The sequence below is a fragment of the Eulemur rufifrons genome, chromosome 17 (genome assembly GCF_041146395.1).
Source record: "Eulemur rufifrons isolate Redbay chromosome 17, OSU_ERuf_1, whole genome shotgun sequence".
Classification (NCBI taxonomy): Eukaryota; Metazoa; Chordata; class Mammalia; order Primates; family Lemuridae; genus Eulemur; species Eulemur rufifrons.
The window spans coordinates 11,785,563-11,810,921 of record NC_090999.1 but is presented as its reverse complement, the minus strand read 5'-3'; the positions used below and the strand labels follow the sequence as shown (position 1 = coordinate 11,810,921).

The following is a 25,359-nucleotide window of genomic DNA, read 5'->3' as shown; positions in this document are numbered from 1 at the left end:
GAACTCTGTCTCAAGCGCAAAGCAGTTGAAGGGGTGAGATTGCTTCCAATCGAAATTAAAGGGCCAGGGTCAAAGAGGAGAAGGCTGCGAGGGAAAGGCCTTGCCAGGTTTCCAGCCCAGCTGTGAGGACACAAGCACATCCCCTTTGCCAGGCAGGAGAGCTGCCTCAACAGCTTTCCACCCCCACCCTGCATAAGGGAAAACTTGTCCTAGTCATTGTCCTAACAAAGAGGGAAGGGAACTGACATTTTTGACCACCCACTCAAAGCTGAAGGAAACACTCGTGCAAGGGTCCTGAGGCAGGATCAGGCTCGACGGGTAGGAAGTGGAGGGGAGAGAGGCAGGAGGCAGGTCCTGCAGGGCTTTGTCATCCTCAAAAGCAGCTGGCGTTTCATGGCAAATGTAAGGGAGTCTCTTGCAGGGTTTAAGTGCAGTAGTAAAGTGTTGCTGGTTCACGTTTGAAAAGATCACTTTAGCTGCTGTGGAGCAAAGACATCATCACTCCCATTGGCAGTGGAGAGGAGGGAGGGCTGAGGAAGAAAGGGCAGGAAGGTGGCGGAGGTAGCCGGGAAGGGAAACGCTTTGGAGCTCTGGGCTGTGAAGACAGTGGTGGGAGCTGGAGGGTGATGCGCTTTAGTTGAGAGGTTTAAAGATGGGGTCGCTAGAGCATGTCTTCTGCTGCTCAGAAGGGTGGGGAAGAAGATGACGCTAGAGTGAGAAAGGACAGGACAATGAGAAAATATGGGACCCAGAGAGATCGGGGTGGAGGTGATGATGTCTGGCGGAGCTTCGAAAGGGAAGGTAGAGGGACGAGCCCCTATGGGGTGCTTCTGTGAACTCAGGGAAGTCTGGGGTCCCCAGCCGGGCTTTCTGCATCTCCTTCCTTTGAGGACTTCCCATATGTACCTACCCAGACCTGGTCCTGAACCACCATGGATATTCTGTCTTTCCCGTCCCCACCCCTCTCACCCAGTGGTTTGTACTTGCCAGAATCCTTTCTTCTCTCACTTACTCCCGTAAGGCTGCATTGCTCTAGCTTTCAAGATAACAACTAGTTAGCCTAGTACATTGATCAGAGCAAATTATGCAAATCACCTTATCTTCTAGTTGACTAAGAAGCTGAGACCGTATAGGGCATCCAATTAGAAAACTCCTTCATTCATCTCCCTTTCCATCTCACAATCTCCTCTCTCGCTACCTCTTTGGAGCCTTACATCTTTCTTATCTTCTTCCTGCATTCCCCAAATTACTCTTACCTCTCTTCTTGAAGGATCCTCTCTGTGATGGTTGAAATCACCACTACAGCCACAATCATATCAAGTTCCTTTTTTAACGTGTGTGTGTGTGTGTGTGTGTGTGTGTGAGACAGAGAGAGAGAGAGAGAGATCTCTTCAACCAGATAAAAAGCATTTATCATGTGTTATTTTTTAAGTCCTAACCCACCAAGCGCTAGCATAATAACCCATGAAATAGTAGATGTAAACAGGTGTGTCCTCATACCAACTCACGAGAGCAGATTGTTAAATTTCCAGGAATTTTGCAAGCTGGTTGGTAAACACAGCCATTATTCAAAATTAAGTTACATAAACTTACAGTTAAATAAATTCTATTAAAACCAAAGGTTGTAAATACTCAAAACTCATTGTTTCCAAATTATTCTGGTACCCATGGCTATTATCTATGCATGCAAGGTTATGATGTCTATTGCACCTGTTACAATGGAAATGCTAAATGATGCTGTGCTAACTGTGCATCTCTTCCCAACTTTGCATTTGGTGAATCATGTTGGTAGCTTGAAACCGCCCATGGTGAGAGTATTTACCCCAAAGAAACTGGTGATGTTGTAAATCAGAGCTAGCCTCCCCAAAGAGTCAGCTGTTAAAGATTTCCTAGCATACTACTAATTGTAACCTAACTTAATGGAAGTTTAAAGCAAACTTTCCAGGTTTGTCTCCTATAGCTCCACACATGCTCTCTCTGCCCTAAGCTCTGTGATCTTGGTACCCTTTGCTGCAAATGCTTATATTTATAATATCTTTGAGTCTTTCCATATGCCCTTTGTCTAGAATGTGCTTTCCTCTTTGCAACGTCTTGTGGACTGCTCCTCATCCACTGAGCCCTCGTTCGAGTGCAACTTTCTCTGGGAATTTCTTTCCGACTGCCCTGTATTACTTCGGTAGGACTGCCACAGCAAAATGCCACAGACCGGATAGCTTATACAACAGAAATTAATTTTCTCACCATTCTGGAGGCTAAAAGTTCAAGATCAATCAAGGTGTTGACAGGTTTGGTTTCTCCTGCGACCTCTTTCCTTGGCTTGCAGATGGCCACCTTCTCTCTGTGTCCTCACATGGTCTTTCCCCTGTGCACGAGCGTCCCTGGTGTCTCTCTGTGTGCCCTCATCTCCTCTTATAAGGACGCCAGTCAGGTTGGATTAAGGCCCACCCTAACTGCCTCATTTTAACTTAATCACCTCCTTAAAGGCCTATTTGCAAATAGTCACATTTTGAGGTACTGGATATATTAGGGCTTCAATATATGAACTTGGGGGACACAATTTAGCCTGTAAAACTCCACAGGCATCACTTTTTATTTTGATATCCCTTCTAGGTTTGTGCTTACTTTTATTACAGAAATTTTCATAGTCATTTTAAAATTACCTCTTTGTAGTTGGTCTTTCAATTCCCTTAGCAGTAGAGACCCAGCCAGGCACCCCTGCCTGTAATCTCAGCACTTCAGGATGTCCAGGTGGGAGGATTGCTTGAGGGCAGGAGTTTGAGACTAGCCCGGGCCACATAGCAAGATGTCTACTCTCTACAAAAAATTAGTCAGGCATGCAGCTGTGTGCTTGCGAGTCCCACCTACTATTTTGGGAGGCTGAGGCAGGAAGATCTCTTGAGCCCAGGAGTTCCAGTCTGAAGTGAGTATGATCGGGCCACTACACTTCAGCCTGGGCAACAGAGTAAGACCTTGTCTGTAAAAAAAGAACATAGGAGAGACCCTGTATAAATCATCTTTATATTTCTTAATGCCTGACATCATAGACACAAAATGTGTATTTTTTTAATTATTCAAAGGAAGAATAGACGGATGAAGTTCTGCTGTTAGAGAAGAAATGTGTATTTTAATTGTCAAAATAAAAATGACTTTATGATTGCATAGATATCACCAAAAAATCAGAAATATAGAAGAAGGTAAAAAATAAAATGTAAATTGCCTTATCCCCACCATCTGGAGATGACATCTGTTAGTCATTGTCTGCTCTCACTTCAAGCTCTCTACACATTTAATCTTATCACAACGGAAGACACAGCCAGTTGTCTCCTAATATCTCTTCTTTCCTTCTTCTAAGTATTAGTTTTTAATTGAGTAAATAAAAATACAGAATAAGTATTACATTTCTCGGTATTCCCTGGGCAATGGAACATGAGTACCTATGAGGTGTGACAATTTCTCGGCTTGGTCCTTAAGAGACAGCAGGTGGGTTCACTGTCCTTCCTGCTGCCGAGGAAGCAGAGGCCGCCTTCCTGAACTGCGGGGCTGAGGCCCACATGGGACCACTGCTGGGAGCCTGCAAGGAGCCAGCGCCCCTGAGCACCTTGGGGACATCCAGCCCTCCCAGCTTTGTCTGTGAGAGAAAAATAAATGTCTGCCTTAGGCCACTGTGTTGCAAAAAAAAAAAAAAAAAAAAAATTCTGTAAGGTACAGATGAACCATGTCATTCTGTCACTTTTCTTTTACTTATTCATATCTCCACATCAATACATATAGATGTACTTCATCGTTTTAGCTGCTTGATAGTACGTTGCATCAAAAATGGCCACAAAGGAAAACAGTATGGCAGTTCCTCAAAAAGTTAAACATAGAATTACCATATGATCTAGTAATCCCACTCCTAAGGATATTCCCCAAAGAATTAAAAACAGGTTAAATGGATGTTCACAGCTGCACTATTCACAATAGCCAAAAAGTGGAAACAACCCAAATGCCCATCAACTGAGGAATGGATTTAAAAAATGAAGTATATTCATATAATGGAATATTATTGAACAATCAAAAGGAAGTACTGATACATGCTACAACATGAATGAAGCTCGAGAACATTATGCTGAATGAAGGGAGCCAGTCACAAAGGTCACCTACTGCATGATTCCATGTGTATGAAATACCCGGAATAGGCAAATCCACATAGACGGCAAATTAGTGATTGCTGGAGGCTGAGGGCTGATGGGAATCAGAGTGATGAGCATGGGCTTTCTTCTGGGGTGATGGAAATATTCTGGAACTGGGTGGTGGTGATGGCTCGCATAACATTGTGGATCTCCTAACGGCCACTGACCTGTATACTTTAGAATGGTGTCTTTGGTGTTACGTGAATTTTACTATCTGTCCCACAGATTCTTTGCAGCTCCTTTCCTCAAGAGAGTCTGGAATCTGGGCTGGCCTTATGTCAGGCTTTGGCCAATTAAAGGTGGCAGAAGCAACATCCTGTGACTTCTACACAAGTTCTCAAAGGTCTTGCAGCAGGATTCTAATGGAATCCTGAGACCTCCATGGTATGAAGAAAGACCTCTTGGAGAGAGTGGAGCAGCTGTCCCAGCTGTCCCCACAAGGCTCTGGCCACGTGCGAGAGGCCGTCTGACTGCAGTCTCCCAAAAGATACCCGCACAGCAGTCAAGCCCAAAATTCAAGCTACAGAATTTTGAGAAATATTAATAATACGTCATTGTTGTCTTCAGCCGCTTGGTTTTAGGTGGCTTGTTACACAGAAAAATTCATAGAAAGATTATACTGCTATGCACATTTACCATAGTCTACTTAACCAATCTCCTTCAGAGAGGCATTTAGGTTGTGCTTAGATTTGTAACTATTCTAAACAGTTCTGTCCTAGATATTCTTATATAAACAACTCTGCACTTATCTGATTTTTTCCCCCTAGTGCCCTCAGCAGCGGCACACTTGCATTCGATGGAAGCTTTAGGAAAAAGAAAATCCAAACATATTCTCAACTCATTCAAGAAGTAAAATTGATAGTGGTGACTTTTTAACAATTATAGGTGAAGAAAATAAGGCCTTGCCAAGGTTGCTAAAAAGAGCTTGCAAAAGGTCAGGTGCAGTAGCTCACATCTGTAATCCCAGCATTTTGGGAGGTTGAGGTGGGAGGATTGCTTGAGGCCAGGAGTTTGAGACCAGCCGGTGCAACACAGTGAGACCCCATCTCCACAAAAATTTTAAAAACTAGCTAGGTGCAGCAATGTATGCCTGTAATCCCAACTACTCGGGAGACTAAAGCGGGAGGATTGCCTGAGCCCAGGAGTTTGAGGTTGCAGTGAGCTATGATTGTGCCACTGCCTTCCAGCCTGGGCGACAGAGTGAAACCGTGTCTCTAAAAAAAAAGGAAGAAAATATTTGCATAAAATCAGGCCTATGGTGTATTCTGTGAATCACACCCCCAGGTGCCTCACTTAAGTGGCTAAAATTTTGTTGTTTTTTTGTATTCCTCTTTATGGCTTCCCTTTGAGTGTGTGGGACCTGCAGACAGACAAAATTTGATTAAAAAACATAACAAAAATGTGCCTCTGCCATGATCTGAACCACCAAAGTTGGTGCTCTGAGCCTCCCGTTTCCTCATGTAGTTTGTTCCCGAGATCAAACCTTGACTGTGTGCATCGATCAATAAATCTGAAGTCACGCATTTGGGACAAAGGAGGCTTGGAATTGTCCGTTGGATTGAAGGGATTCACAGTTCTGGGATAGATTCGCATATGGATAAGATCATCACAAGTTTTAGGGCAGTTCTGAATGACAGATATCCTCTCATCAAGATTTGACTGGATAATGATTATTCCATTAATAAATACAGGGAAGTTGGTAGAAGTTGATGGAAGAGTGAAGAAGGTTTATTCTCAACAGTGTGAAGTACGAGCAGAACGTCACTAGGGAAAATTCAATAGATAATTGGAAATTCGAGGCTGGGGCTCTTTTAGGCTTGTTATCAATGTGGGAATTATGTATGGAGAGACAGTAGTTGAAGTACAGAGAATTCACAGGCAGAATGTAAGACAGGGAAAGAACACATGCTGGGAATGACCACATTTTGCAGGAGGGAGGGAGAAGAGGAGCTTGCCAAAGAGACAGAAAGATGTCAATGAGATGGGAGAACCAGACAAATACAGCATGATAAATAACAGCTAAGATGGACCAGCTTCATTATTTGTGGGGCCTAGTACAAAATAAAAAGGCAGGGCCCTTCGTTCAACAATTCTTAAGTATTTTAAGGAAGCAGCAACAGAGTATTAAACCAAGCACGGGGAGCATAGGGCTCTGCACAATTAACCATACGGGTTGCACAGCTATGAGGTTGGCCCCGAAGCTAAGAAGTTAGAGAATTTTGAAAGAGGAGATGCCGAGGAGGATGCAATTTGAGAACAGGTTGTTGAATTTGATTATTTTGAGATCACAGTGACCTTCCAGAGAGTGGGGTAGGGACAATCATCAGATTATGAGTGGTTGAAGGGTTGATTGCTTGGGGGATGAAGTGTAGACAGTGAAAAGTTAGGAGTTTGGAGAGAGATGGTCTGGCAGTTCAGAGAGCAATTGGGTGAAGGAACAGCTGTTTGCAAATCGAGTCATCACAGTCACGTTTCTTGGCTTGGATAAAGAGCGGGAGAGACTGACGATGCAAGCAAGGGGACTAAACGATGGCACAAGGTTTGGAAGTGGCAAACGTGATTAACAACAGCGGTGGAGAGATGATAGCCTATGAGCCAGTCTGGAGTAGTGGAGGAGAGAGGGGCATGAAAACACAGGAAATTAGGAGAGAAGGGACATGCCACACATAGCTCCAAGCGGGCTTAATATATATCATTGCAGAGCTTTTCAGTTTTTCAAGAATTTTTATATTATTTATTTATTAAACTCAACAGGACCAGCACCACGCGCAGAATGGATTAATTTATGAAATAACATGTCATGCCTGTGTGGGATATCACTTTAGAAAGCATTCTTGTAGTTTGAAGGGACAGGGATTTAGTTAGAATTAACTACTCATGGAACGTTCTCTGATGAGGTGAATTACACTCTAGACTTAGCTCGTCTTGTTTAGAAAAATGACTGCTGGAAAAATGAGTTCTTTGAGTGTCTTATTCTTGTTTTATTTCTGTGCTTATTTTTCCATACTTAACTAATTCTATTACAATGTGAAACACTTCAGGTATTTTTCCCCCAAAATTTATTCTTTCTACAGAAATCATTCATAACTGTTTTCAGTTTCACAGGAAAAAAAATCTCTTTGAGGATTTTTGAATTGTAAGTTACAAAACGTAAAAGAAATACTTGTCTAAAAATTTAAAGAACATTTTAAAAGGTCCCTTCATTTTTGTTTGTTCAAAAAGGCAAAAACAAGGCCAGGCGTGGTGGCTCACACCTGTAATCCCAGCACTTGGGGAGGCCGAGGTGGACAATAACTTGAGGCCAGAAGTTTGAGATCAGCCTGGGCAGCACAGTGAGAGCCATCTCCGTAAAACAGAAAACCAAAAAGGCAAAAACTTTTGATGTTTTAAACATCTAAGACTATAAGTGAGCAGAAAGGATGGACAGCTGTTTAGTTAAGCATGAAAGGATTTTAGAATGGTCAGTTATTAACTTCTAATTTGTGTGAAAGAAACTTTCAAAACTTTCCCTTTCTGTAGCCAGTAATTAACCCATTACTGTGACTGGAGCAATTAAGAGGTGAGTATTTAATAAAAATAAAGATAAGGGAAAAGGCTCGACACCCTAAATACACATCAAGATTAGGAATGGCAGTAGCAGCAATAACAGCAACAACAAAGGAATTAAATTTGAATCTACGAAGAAAATTAGACAATCCATTTCAACTAAAAACAAACAAACTGTTGGCAGAGAACAAAAACAGAGGAAGATTATATTACTTAACTCATAAATATACATATATAACTCTCCTTTAATGTGGGGAAATGATTCAATCTACATTAAAATAAAATTTTGTCAATTATAGATTAATTTATGACACTAAATAAGAAACCTTGAGCTTTTTATTTTGGAAATGGAACACCTCATTAGCCTGGTATCTCTGAAAGATAAGTAAGTAGGATATTTGAGAAGGAACTTTGCCTCGGAGAACTGTACCCATCCTGGCATTAACATTCTTGAGTCTTTGTCACTCTCAGAGGACAAGGTTTAACCATTTTAGGCTAAACTGCTCTCTCCTGTGGGTAGCACGACTCCCTCAGAGGAAGCACTTAGCTTCTAAAAAATGGCAACGAGAGTGGATATTCTTAGAAATTGATTGATTTTAAAAACTTCCCTGTCTCTGTCCAATCTTGTCAAAATCCTTGTAAATTTCACAGTCCTTTTCTTTTCTTTTTAAACATAGTTCTTTTTAACAACTGATTCAAAAATACTTGAGGGTTAGATACTCTATTTAGAGTGCTTAAAATAACATGCACTTTAGCGTTTGTTCAGCAAATAGAATCTTACTGCTACAGTTTATTTTTACACCTTTTTGAGAATACGGGTGTATACAGAAAAGCTGATGAATTCTAATAACCTAAAGCAGCCATTTTCAAACTGTGCTGATTAAAATGCAAATTGAGTGGAAAATACAGAGAGCTCATAGGCCCACTTTATCTCTCACCCTCAGTGTCCCGTGTTTTTAACATGTTGGCATTAGTGTGGTACATTGGTTACAATTGACGAGCCAATATTGGAAACAGACTTTTGAAGTGACATGGCAAGATTGCCCAATATATCAGTGGCGGGGCTGACGGTGGGAATGAGGCCACACCCATACACTGTCTTGAACAAGCTCCCAGGCAATTTCTCTTGCAGAGATGTTGTGTGCAGATTAATACCATAATGACTGTAATTGTTCTGCTCCAGTATCTGATCACAAGTGGCAGCAGGACTCATTTGACTAAGTACTTTGGTTGGTGCCTGGGATTGTTAGTATTTATCCTGACTCCATCTTCATTTTCCTTGCAACCTTGGACACAAGCTTTAATGGCTGAGAGCCTTAAGTGTTGTAAACCTGTGAAACAGAAGTATAGTGTTGCATAATATAACGAACTAATTTATACCTTGACTCTTTCCAAAGGGAAGTGAGGTGGGAGCAACAATATTAATGCCGAGGAAATGTATTGGGATAAGTTACAAATATGCTTGAATTTTCATGTAAATAACACAGAAAGATGATTCATTTATTCATTCATGTTCTGAGACCTAGTCTGGGAATACAAATTTTAAAGCACAGTTCCTTCCTTCAAGGGGCTTCTATTCTTCAAGAAAAAGACTCTTATAACATGATAAAGTTTCCTCAACAGTCTTAGAAATAAACCCCAAAGAATGGGCATATTATAGCCCACTGGTTAGATAGAGCTTGTGGTAGGGTGAGTGGAATATCTTTGGGAAGGCCTCCCCTGGAAGATGTGAATTTCTGAGCTGAGTTTTAAAGGTTGAGCAGTAGTTGGCAAATTCCCTACAGGGAGCGTCTCAAACCATTTGTGGTGAAGAACCAGTCATTTTTGTTCCCCATCTGCCAGGTACCAAAATGCTGTGGTGCCAGGTATGACTCACCACGTGAGTCTGACAACACCCAAACTGGTTTATACTAGGTTCAAAGAGTCCACTGATCATGTGCTTGATGACGTGGCATTGTTAAGCCGCTACCAAAGTTTCTAAACCTTTACTCTTAATTTCTCTACTTGTTACAGACAGGCTTTATTTAGTTTAGCATTGGGCCAGGTACCATTTGAGGGGAACCTGGAAGCCTGTTATTAATAGAAAGGTTCACCCTACGGAATCCCAGTCTGCGGTCTAACGAGATCCCCAGGCGATTCCTGTGCACGATAAAGTTCGAAGAACTGACCTAGAGGAAACCAGGACTCGTACCAGGGGGTTTGATCATTCATCCATCTCAACGCCATCTGCCATCTCTGCTTCCTTGAGGTTCCGGAAAAGGGTCACGTTTTTAAAGGTGCTATGGCCCATGTCCCCTTCCAGTTTACAAAACTACATTTCCATGCTGTTATGAAAATTTCTTTTAACCTGACTGCAGGAGAGAAACTCAACCCGGGAAGGCAGCTTCCAGAAATTCTGATTCGCCTCCGTTTTCGGCTTTGATCTGGCCCCGCGGCCCGGGCAGCTCCGCGGACCGCGCTTCCTTCCCCGGCACCGCTCATCCACCGAGCCGCATTTATGAGATCCGCGTTGAGCCGGAGCCAGGGTCGGCTAAACATCAAAGGCACAAAAGCAGCCCCCAACCCTGCCCCTCCTCCAGTGCCTATTTAGTCTCTATCAGCAGAGGGAAGAGTCAAGCACTCCGCGTGCGCCTGGGTCGGGAGGCGGAGAGACCCTGGGGAGCCGCGCGGTCCTCCCCCCAAGCTAGTCCCGGAGCCCGTCCGGGTGGGAGCCGCAGAGTGGGCGGGGCCTGGGTGGAGGTGGGGGCGGGAAGCGCCGGCCGGGCGGGGCCAGACGGTGTGGCCGCGCGGAGCGGGGCAGGGCTCCTAGGGGCGGGGCTGGGGCTGTGAGTAGGCGTGGCTTTGCCCCGGTGGGGCGGGGCCGGGAGCGGGGGCGGGGCCGGGCGCCGGGCTGCAAGTCTCTGCGGGCGTGAGCTGGCTGAGCCGCGGCGCGGGAGTGCTCGGCTCGGCGGCGCTCGCACGGGGAGAGCGACTCTGGATCGCTTTGTGGCCGGCTGTCCTCCGGCCAGCCCCGAGTGCCCCGGCCGGAGCGCAGAGGAGGGGGCGCGCTCGCTAGTCCCCCGCCGCCCTCCCCCAGCGCGGGGGAAGAATGTGCCACCACCAGCTGTTCTCCGCTCGCGAGCGCTTCGCCTAGAAGTGAGGAACTTGGAGGAAGAAGAGACAAAGGCTGCAGTTGGGACGGATGAGTTAGAGACTTGGGTTTGGGCAAACAAAAGGTGAGAAAGAAGAGAAGGGATCGGGCGATGGCAGCGGGGCAGCCCCGTGGGCTCGCGTTCCTGGGGGTCGCGTCGTGACACGCATGGTTTCCCCGGACCTGCCGCTGCGCTGACTTCCGCGAGCTGGGAGCCGGACTCGGCAAGTTGGGGGTGCTCTGGAACAATGGATAACTTCTTCCCCGAGGTGAGTGCGCTCCCGGCCCGACCTGGCGTCCCGAGCCCGGGGAGGGAGGGTGGGATGTGCCCGCCGCGCCGCCCGCACGGGGCACCTTTCCCTACGCCCGAGACGGCTCAACTTTCTGGGAGTCGCCTGAAATCAACCCTCCCCACCCCCCAGTCTCCGATGAGTAAGCCGAGGCAGGTTTTGTTTTGTCCCGCGCTCCCACTTTGCTCGGCGAGGTAGGAGGTGCGTTTCCTCTTGCGCGGGTGGCTGGTCTCGGGTGCCCTCGCGGCGCACCTCGCCAGGTGAGCGCCGGGGCCCGGGCCGGGGGACACTGCCCGCCCGGCTGCACGGCTGTAGGAAGCCCCATAAAATGTTCGATGGGGACGTGCCTTTCTCCAAGAAAGGTCTGGTCTGGTATTTCCTTTGCAAAACGTGCCGGCTTCCTGTGCAGGGGTTCAAACACTTCCAGAGGAGACGGCTTAATGAAGTGTGAGAAGAGGAGGCTAGGGTTTAATCGGTCACCGTTTTCTCTGCCTGCCGGACCTCGGAGTCTAAGTTCTGTGCTCACCCAGAAGTGCGCTTTTAGGGCTTGGGGCAATTCCAGAGGGTGGTACCAAAAGACCACATGTATTTGTACTGACTGGCCTGGGCAGATTTTGAATTCGAATAGAAAGAAAATTCGTTTATGGCAAACTGGTTATTTTAGAAGATGAAACTGATGCCCTCTTTTCGGTCCTGGAGGGCGGGATCCCGAAACTTGACTTGAGAGCGCTTTTTCCCCCCTGGGATCGAGAGTTGCTGTGGTTTCTTGGCTCCTTTTCCTTTCTTGGTTGTGTTTATTTAATAAATTCTGTTTAAGTTTGAGGTTTGAAGTGGCTCAAAGTAAACTTAGTTGACTAAGAGAGTCTGATGTGACTTTCGTTGAAAGCCAGGGAATGTTTTGTGAATCCAGAAGAGTCTTGGAGTCTCCCAGCAAATCAGATGGTGCGGGTTTGCCCCTGTGTGACCCAATTTGCTTTATCTCGCTTAGTGGAATATAATATTTCGAATAACTCTGCTTTCTGGATGCGCACTTACTGTGTTCTCAGACAACTACTTACAACGGCAAAAGCAATGAATACATTTTTGTGTTACAGTAATATCCAGTTTTTCAAAATGGTGTTTCAGATGTGATATCCAGATTCATTGTGGAAGGAAGACTTGAAAGGAATTAATCATCCATCAAAATATATTTCCTCTTTTTAAAAATATATGTATATAATTGTGAGACGCTAGTATTTTCTAATCCATAGAACTTTGTTTTTATGCCTGTAAGAAGGCACCAGAACTTTTTGCAAGGGTTGCAGGTTGACTAACGGTAAAGGACCCTGGGGCTCCAGTGTGTTCCGGTTTTTAATTGCTTGCATCTGTAAGAAAACTGAGGTTCTGCCTCTAGGGCAGTAATTCTTAACTTTGGTTTTGTGTTCTGGGTCCCTTTGAAAATCTGATGAAAACAAAGAATTTGTATTCACTCTGTTTGGGGTCCCAGTCCTCCTGAGGGCTGTCAGAGCATCGCAGGGGGCCGTGGCCTCCCGTTGGGAAGAACTCTGCCCCCTAGTGCAAGTGGGGGGAACTTCAGGTTAACGTGCTGCAGTTGCTCTGTCCTGACCTCACGTTCCGGTTGGACTTTGAAGTCTCAAAGTCCCCCCCTTTTTTTTTTCTTGCACTATAGCGTAGTTTAGTATGAGACCTGGTTGTTGGATTTTACTTCAGTGATTAATATAATATTGAGTTAGCGATCATCTACTCTATCCTCTTGAAGAGCTAGCTTGTTGAATCCAGAACCAATTTCCTTTGCCACTGGTGACTTTGGTATTTCTGGGAAAGTTTCATTTATTTAAGTTATACTTTTAATTTTGTGACATATTTGTATTACAGTATTAATTTCTAATTAGCCTTCAAAGTTCCACCCTTAAACATTATCACTTTCAATGGGAAGCAAGCAGGGCTTGCTAAACTGGTGTATTAATTGGAGACACCTGACATAGATCCCCTTTCCTCTCTCGCTCTCTGTAATATCTTATAATAGAGCATCCTTTTGTTAAACTGTCCAGTGAAGAAAATATTGTCATGTCCTGTAAGAATAGAAGCAGTGAGCATGGAAGTGATGTATATTCCCAAGGACAGCTAAATTGCAGGGCCTCCTTATCACTAAGTAGTATCACTAAGTAGTCAGTTCTTTGCTGACTTTTCCCATTGTGGTTTAGGGATAATGACTTGTTGCTTATTGGACAACAATTTGAAACTAATGCTAACAATTGGTAAAAAGAAGTACTGAACAAGATGCTGCATGTATTAGCTTTATGTGTGAACAACCAAATGGTAAGGAAATGGAAGCTACTTGCAACTTGCAGCTGCTATTTAGAGCTAGACTAGGGTTTCTCAAACTGGGTACCATTGCCAGATAATTCTTTGTTGTGAGGGGCTGTCCTGTGCACTGTAGGACATTGAGTAACAACCCTCATGAGATGCTTCCCACCCCCAGAAGCTGTGACAACCCAAAATGTCTGCAGACATTGCCAAATGAACCGGGGGAGCAAAATCAATCCCAATTGAGAGCCACTGAGCTAGACCCATGAAGCAGTTGCCTAGTGGTATTAATTCCTGTGCATGTTGCAGACACTGCCTCCTTGTCTGCACTTGCCTGTTTTAAATAGGATCTTGCTGCTGGCCAGCGGGGAGCTTTCGAGGCTTGTGCCAGTCAGCTGATGCCTGCTGACTTCAAAATGTTCTCCAGGATTGGAGAAACTGAGGGTGCCAGACTCCCGTTTCAGTTTCTTCATGGTCTTCATTAGATTTTTATGGCTTCTCTTGAGTTGACTGTGCGTGCACTTTGGGGGAACTTGTTTTTTCAGTATTTCTAAGTTAAAAAGTTTACTTCAGGCAGAAACTGAGTTTAGGTATGTCTATTACCAGAAGCAATTAAAAAAAACAGCAAACTTTTCTGTTTGGCTCAACCCAGCAGAGTGGCAAGATTACTGTGCAAACTTGTTGATGTTTTGAAGTGGACGCTGTTTCCACATACTCAGGGCCAAGTACAGTGCCTGGAATACAGTAGGGGCCGGTAAGTACCAAATGAACTCGACTTTTTCGTTTTCCATTTTAGGCAGAGGTGTGGCATAATGGTTGTTCGAGCACCCTATCCTTTGAGGATTATTAATGAGACATAAACTCTTTGAGATTCAGAATAAATATGTAAACTGTACACAAATAGATACTCATAAACACAAATTAGAAAGCAGGTATTAGTGTTTAAGGGATAAATTGTCAGTGGAAAATATTCCAGATGTACCTATTTCTTACAGCCTCGTTCCCTCTGGGTTGGAACAAACTCAACTCGACAGTTGTTGGGTGGAAACACCCGCCTCTTCCACTTAATTTGACACAGGATCTTGGTTTTGGTTGTTACCTGGAGTTGTTCAAATAGCTTTTTAAGCAAGAAATAGAGTTTCCAAGCATATTTTTCTCCCCATTTTGTAGCATATTTTTTGTTTGTGATTTATTGCCATTTCTTTTCTTGTTAGAAAAAAATTGAGACATTGTTATTTTTGGCAGCCCCTCCTCCAATCAGCTCTGGAGGGATGGAGGGGAATTGCCAAGGACTTCCTTGTCCCACCAAATCCTGAAGGCAACCTCTTCGAAGACTGTACAGTCATTATCAGGAAATTAGCCGGGTCCCTTTTCCTTTTCTCACAATGGAGCTTTAGCGCCTTGCCTTTTCTGTGTAGTTCAAAAGATTTCTGTTGTCAAGTACTCATTTTTTTGCTCCTGCCATGTTGGGGACAGCAAAGCCAGGGGAGCAGCTGCAGCAGGACAGTTGTTGCTAGCACAGAGTGATGAGCTCCGGGCCAGGGCCGGCACGGAAGGACGGCTTCTCCCCCATATCATGCGGCCTGCTGTTCTGGCAGAATCAGGCACAAACCGGCATGGGCAGGGCCTTCACTGTGTAACCGGAGTGGTGGAGGGAGAGAGCAGAGTGTTTGCTTTTCCAGCTCCACTGGCTTTAAGTGGCTTCACCTTTGAGGACATGAACCTTGAATGTGCTCTTGGCTGTTGGGATTGACAGGACATGGAGTACCCTATTATTAATGAGTTTCAATATTTTGCATTCAGAGTACTGATATGTAACATTTTCATGTCACTAATTTGCAGGTGACTTTCAAGAATGAGCCACCAGTGAAATCTATATTAAGCATTGCCCCTAGCCTAACTGCCCCAATTGGCTGAGTGAAAAGCACCCTCCACCTGCCCCCTCCCCCCATCTTAGCGGAGGAGCCAGGCTCCCCGCTCACCTCCTATGGGATATGGGATCGCAGCCAGGTTATCCGACCTTCCTGGGCTTTAGTTCTCTGGCCTGTAAATGAGCACGAGAGTGTCTACCTTGCATAGTTATTAGCAGAATTTAAGATAAGATTTACAGAGCACTTGGCACATGCTAGGTAAGTAGTAACGAAAGGTTAGTTACGGTAACTATACTTAGGAATTAAGACTGAGCGGCCCTTGATGGTGAATGAAATACCAATCCTTGTGGGTGCAGGGAAATCTCCACCTTACAGCTGGTTCTTCCCCAGGATTCTTTCCTGTGCTGGATTGCATTTATTTCTTTTCTTTTCTTTTTTTTTCAGTTTGTATACTTCTGGCAGATTTTGCATTTCCAGAATTCTGTCTAAAGCATGTTCTTATTGCTTATGAAATCAAACTCTCATTCCTTAGCCTGGTATCCAAGGCCTCCTGATCCCGTAACTCACTCTTTATTGTCTCCCCACACATGATCCTGTCCTGAGGCCCTGTTACCCAGTCCCTCTCCATCCTTTGTGCGTGCGGTCCTCCCTGCCGATCGGGTGTCCTACCTGTCTGGCTCCTTTTTGAAACTGTCAGGTCTAGTTCACGGTGACCCCTATTCTCTTTCCTTGTTCTCTCTCGGTCTTGTTAGATGGAGTTCACCACTGTTAGGTAGAGGCTTTGCTTACTTTACAGACCTCTCCCCTACTTTTCAAATGAGTAAACTGAGGTTAAATATCTCATTTATAAATAAGTTTTATCACCTTATTTACACTGAAAGGTCCTCAACGTTGGGATTCAATCTTTGCATAGCAGTTATTTTCCCCAAAGGGCAGATTATTTTATGGGGGAGGAAAGATGCTTTTAATCTCGATTTTGAGGCATTTTACAGTTCTTTGAAGGCAATGATAAATATGGCTAGCGTGTATTGGATACAGTCAGCCTTTCGTATTTGTGGGTTCCATGTTTGTGTATTCAACCAATCTTGGATTGAAAATAACTAGAAAATAATTGCATCTGCACTGAACATGTATAGACTTTTTCTGTGGATTTTGGTATCTGTGGGAGGTTCTGGAACCAGTTCCCCAGGGATATCAAGGGACAACTGTACTCATCATGTGCCAGGCACCTTGCTAAACACTTTACATTTAGTAACTCATTTAAGCTATTTAACAACCCTGTCAGTAAGGTTCTTAATTATAACCACTTCATAGATGAAGAAAGTGAGGCACAGAGAGGTTGAGTAACCGGCTCGGTGTTACACAGCTAGAAAATGATAGGATTTGAACCCAGACAGGCTGTCTCCAGAGCCATGGGAAGTTCTTCACTGCCATGCTTTTCTGTCCTGTTGGTGTCATTTGCCTTAAACATGCATCATGTCTTCTATTAATAGGTTCTTTGATGAAGTGCCCTATACAGTAGGCAGTTAGTATTATAAATGATTTTTTTTCCAGGTATTCAGGAACAATAAATGATTTTGGAGTTGAAAACTGCATGGGGGTTTGGGAAAAACAAGTTGTCCATGCCCCAGAAATACTGAAAACCCAGCAGGAAAATGTTATTCTGCTTTTGAACATGCCATTAATTTTTATTTGGTTTGATTTTTACTTAGGGAAGATAAATACCTTCTGTTTCCTTGTAAAATGTGGTTTCTAAAGTTGATGGCCCCAACCTCGTGAGAATAGTAGGAAGATTTACATAATAAGGCACTTAAAAAACTAAATTTCTGAGAAGTGTTTATTGTATTAAAAGACAAGGTAGGACTCATTTGTCTCCCCAATTCTATCAACTATTGCTGTATTCTTTGAGGTTTTCTGATAGCATCTTCTCTTTCAATTAAAGGTTCTGACTGCTTTGCCAGTTTCTTTGTATCAGTTGTCTTTTATTTGTCAGTTTATTAATGCCCGTGGAGCGATCATGACAGCACATTGGATCGTTTCTCAAAGAGCATTCCTTGAGTAAAACATTTTGCTGCTTTGCTAAGAGATATTCAGAAAGTATGTCTGCTTGGCCTAAAGTAAATCTAGCATCTCATGTCATATGACATCGTGTCATCTGACTCTGCCAGTTACAGGAAAAGGTGATAGAGTTCTTGGGGCAGAGCTAGGACACGTCTGTTGACTTACAGCCAGAGCAGGGTAGTAACCAGGGAGGTGTACAACTAATAGCTCCTCCTTCACCCAGTCTTCCGTATCTGCTCGTAAGGATTAAAATTTCCTCCATATAAAAGCATTTTAAATTATGGTAATTTAAAAAATGACATAGTTATGTTAGAAAAGGTAGGCAAGGTTGAGTTTTTGCACTTTGGGGTGGGGATATTTATCTTTACCGTCTGTTGGTGCTTTAAGGGCCAAGATAAGACAAGATGTGGGGATGCTGGAATAGAATGGAGATTTTTAAGCTGGATTTTCACTCAGTATTGACTTCCAGAAGAATGCTATTATTTTTTAAAATGTCTTTTGTTTGTTTGTTTTCGGGGCGATCAGTCAATAATATGTGAGTGGTGCCATTGACAGTGGCGTACACTGTGGAGGGAGGTGGACTTGTCTGTGTGAAGAATCTATGCTTATGAGATCTACTTTGTGTGTTAAAATTCTGTTTAAAAGAAGTTCATCCAAGAGGCTGCAAACAGATTCATTATATTTTCTTCACTGTACTTTTCCATGTCATTCTTAAATTCATTTTTATCTTACCCTACCCCTGCAAAGAATATGTAATAAGTTTAGAAAATTTAGAAAATGCCATAAGCAAAAGACAAAAAGAAACTTTCTTGGTCCTGCTCTTAAAGTTTTGTGGTAAATGCTTTGTGACTCTATGCCTCTGTATATATGTTTCTTTTCAAACACACTTATAATGTTTTCCACTTAATAGTTGATTGAAAAGCTTTAAATACCAGGAAACTTGCAGAGGTATAGGCAGCCCCTGTCATTGGTGGGGCCAAGGGCCCCATATCACATATCTAAATATTTAAAAGTTATAAACCAAGCTCACAAATTGGGAACTAAACTATTTTCTATTCTACCTTGACAAATAAAGTTTCTTTAGTATAGAATCAAAAAACATGTTTAAAGTTATGGGTTTTATTGCTGCAAGTCAGCAAATATCAAAGATGAATGAATTTAATTATAGTTGCACATGTCTGGGTATTCTGTTGATGAGCCAGTGATATTCGCATGAGTAATAAATATATGTACTCCATAATATAGTTTCCATAAATCTATTTTTATTGCCCCATTTTAGCAAAATCACTAGTTATGTGACTATTACCAAGATTTTCATAATAATTTATGTTTTATGGACAGTAATGCCAAAGTGAAAAACCTTTCTTAAGTCATTGTAGTTCTTAGATTGTTCTTTTATTAATTTAAATCTAGAGAAGGCCTGCTTTTCTAAGGCAAGACAGTAGTTGCTGATATTGTCAACAAAATTCATAAAGCAATATTTAGATTCAAAAATAAAGGGTAATTACATCTGAGAGATTATTGATTGTAAAAATTACTACAAAATATTTTAATTTCATTATACAGATTGAGTATCCCAACTGAAATATCTGAAATGTGAAATGCTCCAAAATCTGAAACTTTAAAAAAAATTATTTATTTTTTATTTATATATATATATATATATATATACACACACACACACATTAGGTGTACATATTTTCAGGGTACATGTGATGGTTTGTATATTCATGTAATTAAATCAGGGTATTTGGGATATCCATTGCCATAAATATTTGTCTTTTCTTTATGCTAGGTATATTCGAATTACTCTCTTCTAGCTATTTTGAAATGCACAATTGATTAATGTTAGCTATAGCCACCCTCTTGAGCACTGACGTGCCACTCAAGGGAAAATATTCATTAGAGCATTTTGGATTTTGGATTTTTAGATTAGGGATGCTGAACCTGGTATCGTGCAAATATTCCCAAATTTGAAATGCTTCTGGTCCCAGAAATAAGAGTATCTCTTATTTCGGATAAGAGATACTCAGCTTGTATAAGTCACTATCAATTATATTGTGATTTTTCACCATTTCTTAAATAAAGGATTTCCTGAGTTCTTTATACTTTTCAGAGCTGTGTACATTATAACGAAAACTGAAAACAAAAGTTAATTCACTAAAAGTCTGTTTTCAGAGGAGCCTATAGCTTAATGCATATTGACTAGAAAATAGTCTACATGAAAATATGTTTTGGGATTATGTCTGTGTGACTTTCCTTCCTAGTCATGCAGATGTTTTTGTTTCTTTATTCTGATTTTTAAATATGTTTTTGAAATATCACTTTTGTTGCATGTTTCATATGCAGTTCCTTTTTGATTTGAGGAAAAAGTTTTCTCTAAAATTATTAAAAACATGTTTTTAAAGCGAAATGGCCAAATTAGTTCTGTTTGGGGTTTTGGGAAGCTTTTGCCAATATTATTAATAGTAAATGATAATTTATACTTAATAACTGCTCCTAGTGCAAATTCAAAATTAATATCACTTTCCACCAAAGACCATGATTTGCACTTTATTTGAGGAACTTATGCTTATTTACTTACTTTTTGTCTGTGTGATGTGTGGGGCACTCTGAAGTCTTCAGCCCGGGACAGAGGTCCTAGATGTCCAGGTGTAAGAGTAGCTCTGTGAATTCTTCCTGGGAATACATCATCGATTATATTACAATTTTAGGTTGTTGCCAGAGAAAAACAGCACATGAACATATTTGTACCTAGATCATTGCACACATGTTTATTTCTTGAGGATAAAATTTTCCAGGAGTGGAAATGTTCTGTCAAAGAGTTTGCAGATTTTTACTTGGATTATTTGGTAGCAATAGTTTTATGAGAGCTGTCAATGCAGCTTGTAGTAGGCACAGCCGAGATAACCCCATCATGATTAATTTAAGATCTCAGGGATTTTATAACTTCTTATTAGAATCTTAATGAAATGCATTGATTAGTGGAGGAAGTTAGCTCACGATACTAGATTTACACATCTACTCTTAGGTCTTATGTGAGACCCAGTGGAAGAGAGAGGCAGTTTTTTTCTGTTAATTATAAGCAAGGCTGTTGATTTGCAGACTCCGCATCCCCCACCCCCAGCCTCCCCATCCCAGCGTAGTTAGGAATAGTCATTTAAGGCCAAAGCACACTCAGAGGGCTCGGCTGTGCATTGCTCAGGGAGCCATTGGACATTTATTTGGAGAATTGTTTGTATGGGTTTTTCTTTTCATTTTTACTTCTTTGCATTACAGTATCCTTGTGAGTTAACCCTGGGCAATAACAGTTGGTATGTGGTTGCTGTTCTAATTGTGGGGATTTAAGTAACATACAACAGTGTTGGGGTGTGTGGGGGGTGGTCAGGGTGTGTTTAAGGCTGATTATTTATTAACCCTGGAAATTTGTCCATGGACTTTCCTTTGACGACGTATATACCATCGTCATTTAATACAGATTTGATTCTATGTATTTCCACCTATGTTTTGTTCTTTAAGCAAGTATTGTTGTAGTGTTGTGATCCCCTGGGGATTTAGCAACTTGAAGGCTGAAGAAACTAGAACTCACTGTTGCAGAAAAGAGCAGAAGTTCTCAAAACCTCCCTGCTATGGGCGTGGCTGAGCTAACTATTCTCAGAAGCAAAACTGCAGCCCCAGAGCGGACGTGTTAACACCTTGCCTTGGCACAGTGTCCTGACGATGGTGACCAGGGTCCCGCTGGCTGGCTTTGCTTCCCCTTTCGCCTGCTGCGGCTCATACTCTCCTGTCCTTGACCGTGGAGGCTGCTGAACAAATGGCCCTTTGCACACACCCCTTTTTTAGACTGACAACAAGTTGAGCAGTTTCAGCCTTCCCCTTACACTTCATTTTCTAGAGAGCCTCTTATTGTTTTGGATCTTGACTTACAGCTTCCAAAATTTGGGGGTGGTGTTTTTTTCATCCCTCTGATCTTTTGCTGCCACTGACTAGATTCTCTTTACATCTGATTGTCTGATGACTGTAGGAGGCCAGAGCTGAGGGCCAAGGTGTGCAGCCCTCAGATTTTCAACCTCAGATTTTTGCATGTGGGCAAGCGTGCCATCTATTTATGTCTTCTCAACCTCAGCACCCTTGACATTTTCAGCTGGGTCAGTCTTTGTTGTGTGTGGGGTTGGGGTAGCGATGAGTTGTCCTCTGTGTTGTAGTATTTTGAGCAGCATCTCTGGCATCTAATCACTAGATGCCAGAAACACCCCTCACCTGCTGGTTGTGACAAAATTGCCCCCAGTTAGGAAACACTGTGCTGTGTCTACACTCTTAGGGCTGCAGATTAAACTAGGATCTTCATAGGACTTTTTTCACGCTTCCTCATCTCTGGTCTTTCCTAATAGTCTTTCACATTAGGAAATGTGTGGAACACCATGCATTTATCAGTGCTGAATTTTTATTCTATTAGGGATCCAAACTCTCTCCATGAGGTTTCGGCATTGACAATCATTGTTTACTATCCAAGTCATGTTACATTGTTCAGCCTAGTTAAAATATTCCCAGCCAGCCGGACCCTCTGCCCCTAAGGCTGTCATTGGTCCCCCCTCTGGGACCCCTCACCCCCCAAGTGCTCTTTGAGATCCTCTCCCTAGAGCGTTAGAGAAATATTTATTATGCTGAGTAATTAAACTGACAGTTGTTCTCCATTAGGAAAAAGAAGGTTGTATTCTCTCATGAAGCTTTGGGGGTGTGTCAAGGTAAGTCATAGCTACTGTCCTCCCTCTGTGTATTTGTATAATTTTATTCTGGTATACTTTTAAAAAAATATATAGACTCAGAAATTGCCCAAATAGTGCAGAGAGATCCTTCCTGTGTACCTGTCACCCAGTGTCCCTGGTGGTGCATTTTACATAACAATAGTACAGTGTCAAAACCTTGGTGCAGTCTACAGGCCTTATTCAGATTTCACCTGTTTTACATACATGCACTTTGTATGTGTGCATATGTAATTCTAATTATATCTTCTAATGAATCAAGCATCATACAAGATATTCGTGTAACAAAAACACTTGTACCCCCTTAAATTAATATTTTGAAATTAAAAAAAAAAGTGAGTTTGAGTTAGTCATTAGTGGCGGTGGCAGGGAGGGGATCATTCCAGTAAAAGCTGTGACAAGAAAAACTAGAGTAGGCAGGGGACAGTCTGCCCAAAGGCTTGCCACTCTGCAAAGAGCCGTGCCACTCGGTCCTGAGAACGTGTGCTGCACAGGGAAGGAGCCTCTGCAGGACGTGTGGGTAAGATGCTCTATGAGGGGAGACGTGGAAAAGCGTCCCTTGGATTCTTTAGGTCACTCTGGTCCTGGGCCTTGCCTGCTTGGGAGGAATGCCCGTGAAGGGGAGCCTGGTGTGGCAGCCAGGGGAGTATTTTTCCCAGTTCTTTCTTACGGGGCAGGGGCTTTTTCTTATTGCCCACTTCTGACTGCTTCTGGCTCCACGCCTTTAAAAAGAGAGTAGTTTATTGGGCACAGGGCAAAAAACAAATAAACAAAAGCAAACAAACAAAAAAAAACTTAGAGAGACACATCCCACTCAAGAGAACTCTAACTTTTTAAATTCCCCAGGTGAGGGCCACTGCCCAGCCTGGGATCGGGCCGTCCCAGCTACCCCAGTCCTAGAACTCTCTGTCTGAGCTGCCCTAACCTCACTGCCGATTTCTGAGCCAGCCTCCTCCTCCTCCTGTCTCCATTAGATAGATCTCTCTTCTTGCTTCCTTTTCCCTTCGAAATTAAAATCTAAGCGGAGATTGGTTGGAGCCCTAGGGAGACACCCTGTATTCTGCTCTCACCACTAGGCTGTATGTCAAAGTCAAGTCAAAGAATTTCTCCACATACTTTTCTTTCGTAATAACTCCCTGTTTTATATGAAATATGCCTATTTGCTCTTGCTTTTTTCCACCAAGTATGTGTATAAAGTGTGTCTGGTGTTTCAAGTAGGTGAGCTGTTCTCTCTCAAGTATAAAAGAGATACAGACTTTTTGTTTAAATAGTTTGTATGTTTATGATAAATGTAATATATATCTTGTGTGTGTGTGTGTGTGTGTGTGTGTGTGTATATATACATGAGATCTGTCTGGAAAGTATCCAGCCATGTGCTATGTTCTTGTTATATTAACAATGGCTGGATACTTTCTGGACAGACTTCGTGTGTGTATACATACGCGCACACACATTAGATTTAGTACTGGGCTTTTAGGGTTCTGGCTGAGACAGTCACAGCTGTTGGCATGGGATATGCAGTCTCTTACCAAGGCCATGTTGCCTAAGGGTTTTTGCCCACATCTAGCAGACACGCTATTTGTTGTAAAGAAGTGAACAGAGTATTAAGTAGGCACTATTTCTGAGTTGCTTGTGGTTTTCTAAAAGACAAAAGCAGCCTCTCTACCTTTTTATACACACTTGCCATGTTAGGATAGGGTCATCAGAATACTGTTTTGTCAGTCCTAGGAACTGCGTTTCCAAAAGATTTTCATTTTTTAGGGATTCTCTCAAAAGTAGGTGTCAAGCACAACTGCAAGGATATGAAGTTCAGGTGTAGACTAAATTCTGGCATTAATTTTTTCAGAGCTTGAAAACCAATGAAATTCACCAATGAAATTTTTCTCATGGTGTCTTTTCAGGTATAACAATCTCCTTCTTGCCTTTGGGCTGATCTGGTAGGTTAGCTTACTATACTTTAGTTTCTAAAACCATGTCCACTTAAAGGTTCTCTTAGAAAAGGCCAGTGCATCTTTGATGTAAAATATTTAAAAGATGGAATCTCCTGTTGTTTTTAAAAGTATGAACCAGAAAAAAAAAAAATCTGATGAAATGAGCTCTTGGTTATGAAATCAAGAGGATTAGATTCTGCCATATAATATTTTGCATATGTTGTGAAAAGTAATTTCTGCAGCTGTCTTTTCACCAGGGTTATTATTTTCCAGTGTTTTACCATAAAAAGTTAAAACATGAGTTGTCAGTTCTAAGAGTAAAAATGGAAAGCAAAAATAGTTCTAGCATGGCTGCCTTAGGCTTGTGGATTGTGTGTAGTGTTAAGAAAATGTGCTTCTAAAATTGAAAAATCTCTTTCAAGGAGTTCAGAGGGCTCTTAAGGGAATGTAACTTTATCTTTCTTCTCATGTTATCTTTGAGATTTCAAGTAAATTTCTTTTACTCTGAGCCACCTGAGCAAGGTTACTTTACCCAAGATCCACCATCAAATGATGGGGTCAGAAATATAACTTAGGTTGTTGTGTCCTCTGAGTCTCTTAAAATCTCCGTTGTCACTTAAACCTCCACCAGATCCCTAAATGTGAATCTTCAGAGTTGGCATGCGCCTGTGAAATAATGAAATGAGATATCCTCAGAAGCATTAAAGGCTCATGTGAGGGTTTTCTTTTGCCTTGTTATGAAATGGTTGATGAAGTTGAATAGCTATTCCCTCATGAAAAGCAGAATTTTGGAAGCGTATTTTAAGAGATAGTATATCCTGTCTTTATCATAACTCAGCTTAGGAAAAATTACCTTTTTAAAAAAAATGAAATTTTTGTACTTTAACAATACTCTCTGATTCAAGTTAATGGTTTATTTGTCAAGGGAAGGAAATATGGTGTATACTTAGGATTTGATATAGTATGGGATTTTGGTAGCAGTTTGAATGAATGGAACTGCCTCGTTCTGTTCATTCAGCCTCCATGCATCTGCATTTTCATTTATCCATTTTTTAGCTTGTGCAGATTTATAGAGCACTTAACCACGGGCTGGGACTGTACAGAATGTTTTACATGAATTAATTCCTTTAATCTGCCCGGTAGTCTTTACGCAATTGTACTGTTTTCATCTCTGTTTTACATGTGAGAACACAGAGTTGTAGAGAAGTTAGGTAACTTGCCCGAGTTCGCACAGTTGGGAAGTGGTAGAGCCAGGATAGGGACCACAGAGGTCTGGCTCTAGGGAGCA

At 42.4% G+C, this 25,359-nt stretch overlaps 1 protein-coding gene across 1 annotated transcript in view; it reads left to right on the top strand.

Annotated features, from left to right (window-relative positions):
* Nucleotides 1-10,799: 10,799 nt before the first annotated feature.
* Nucleotides 10,800-25,359, top strand: part of MYO10 (myosin X) — a 207,501-nt gene continuing 192,941 nt past the window's right edge. The window contains exon 1 of the mRNA XM_069492016.1: nucleotides 10,800-11,117. Coding sequence (XP_069348117.1) covers nucleotides 11,097-11,117 — 21 coding nt within the window. The 5' untranslated portion in view covers nucleotides 10,800-11,096. The remainder of the gene's footprint in view (nucleotides 11,118-25,359) is intronic.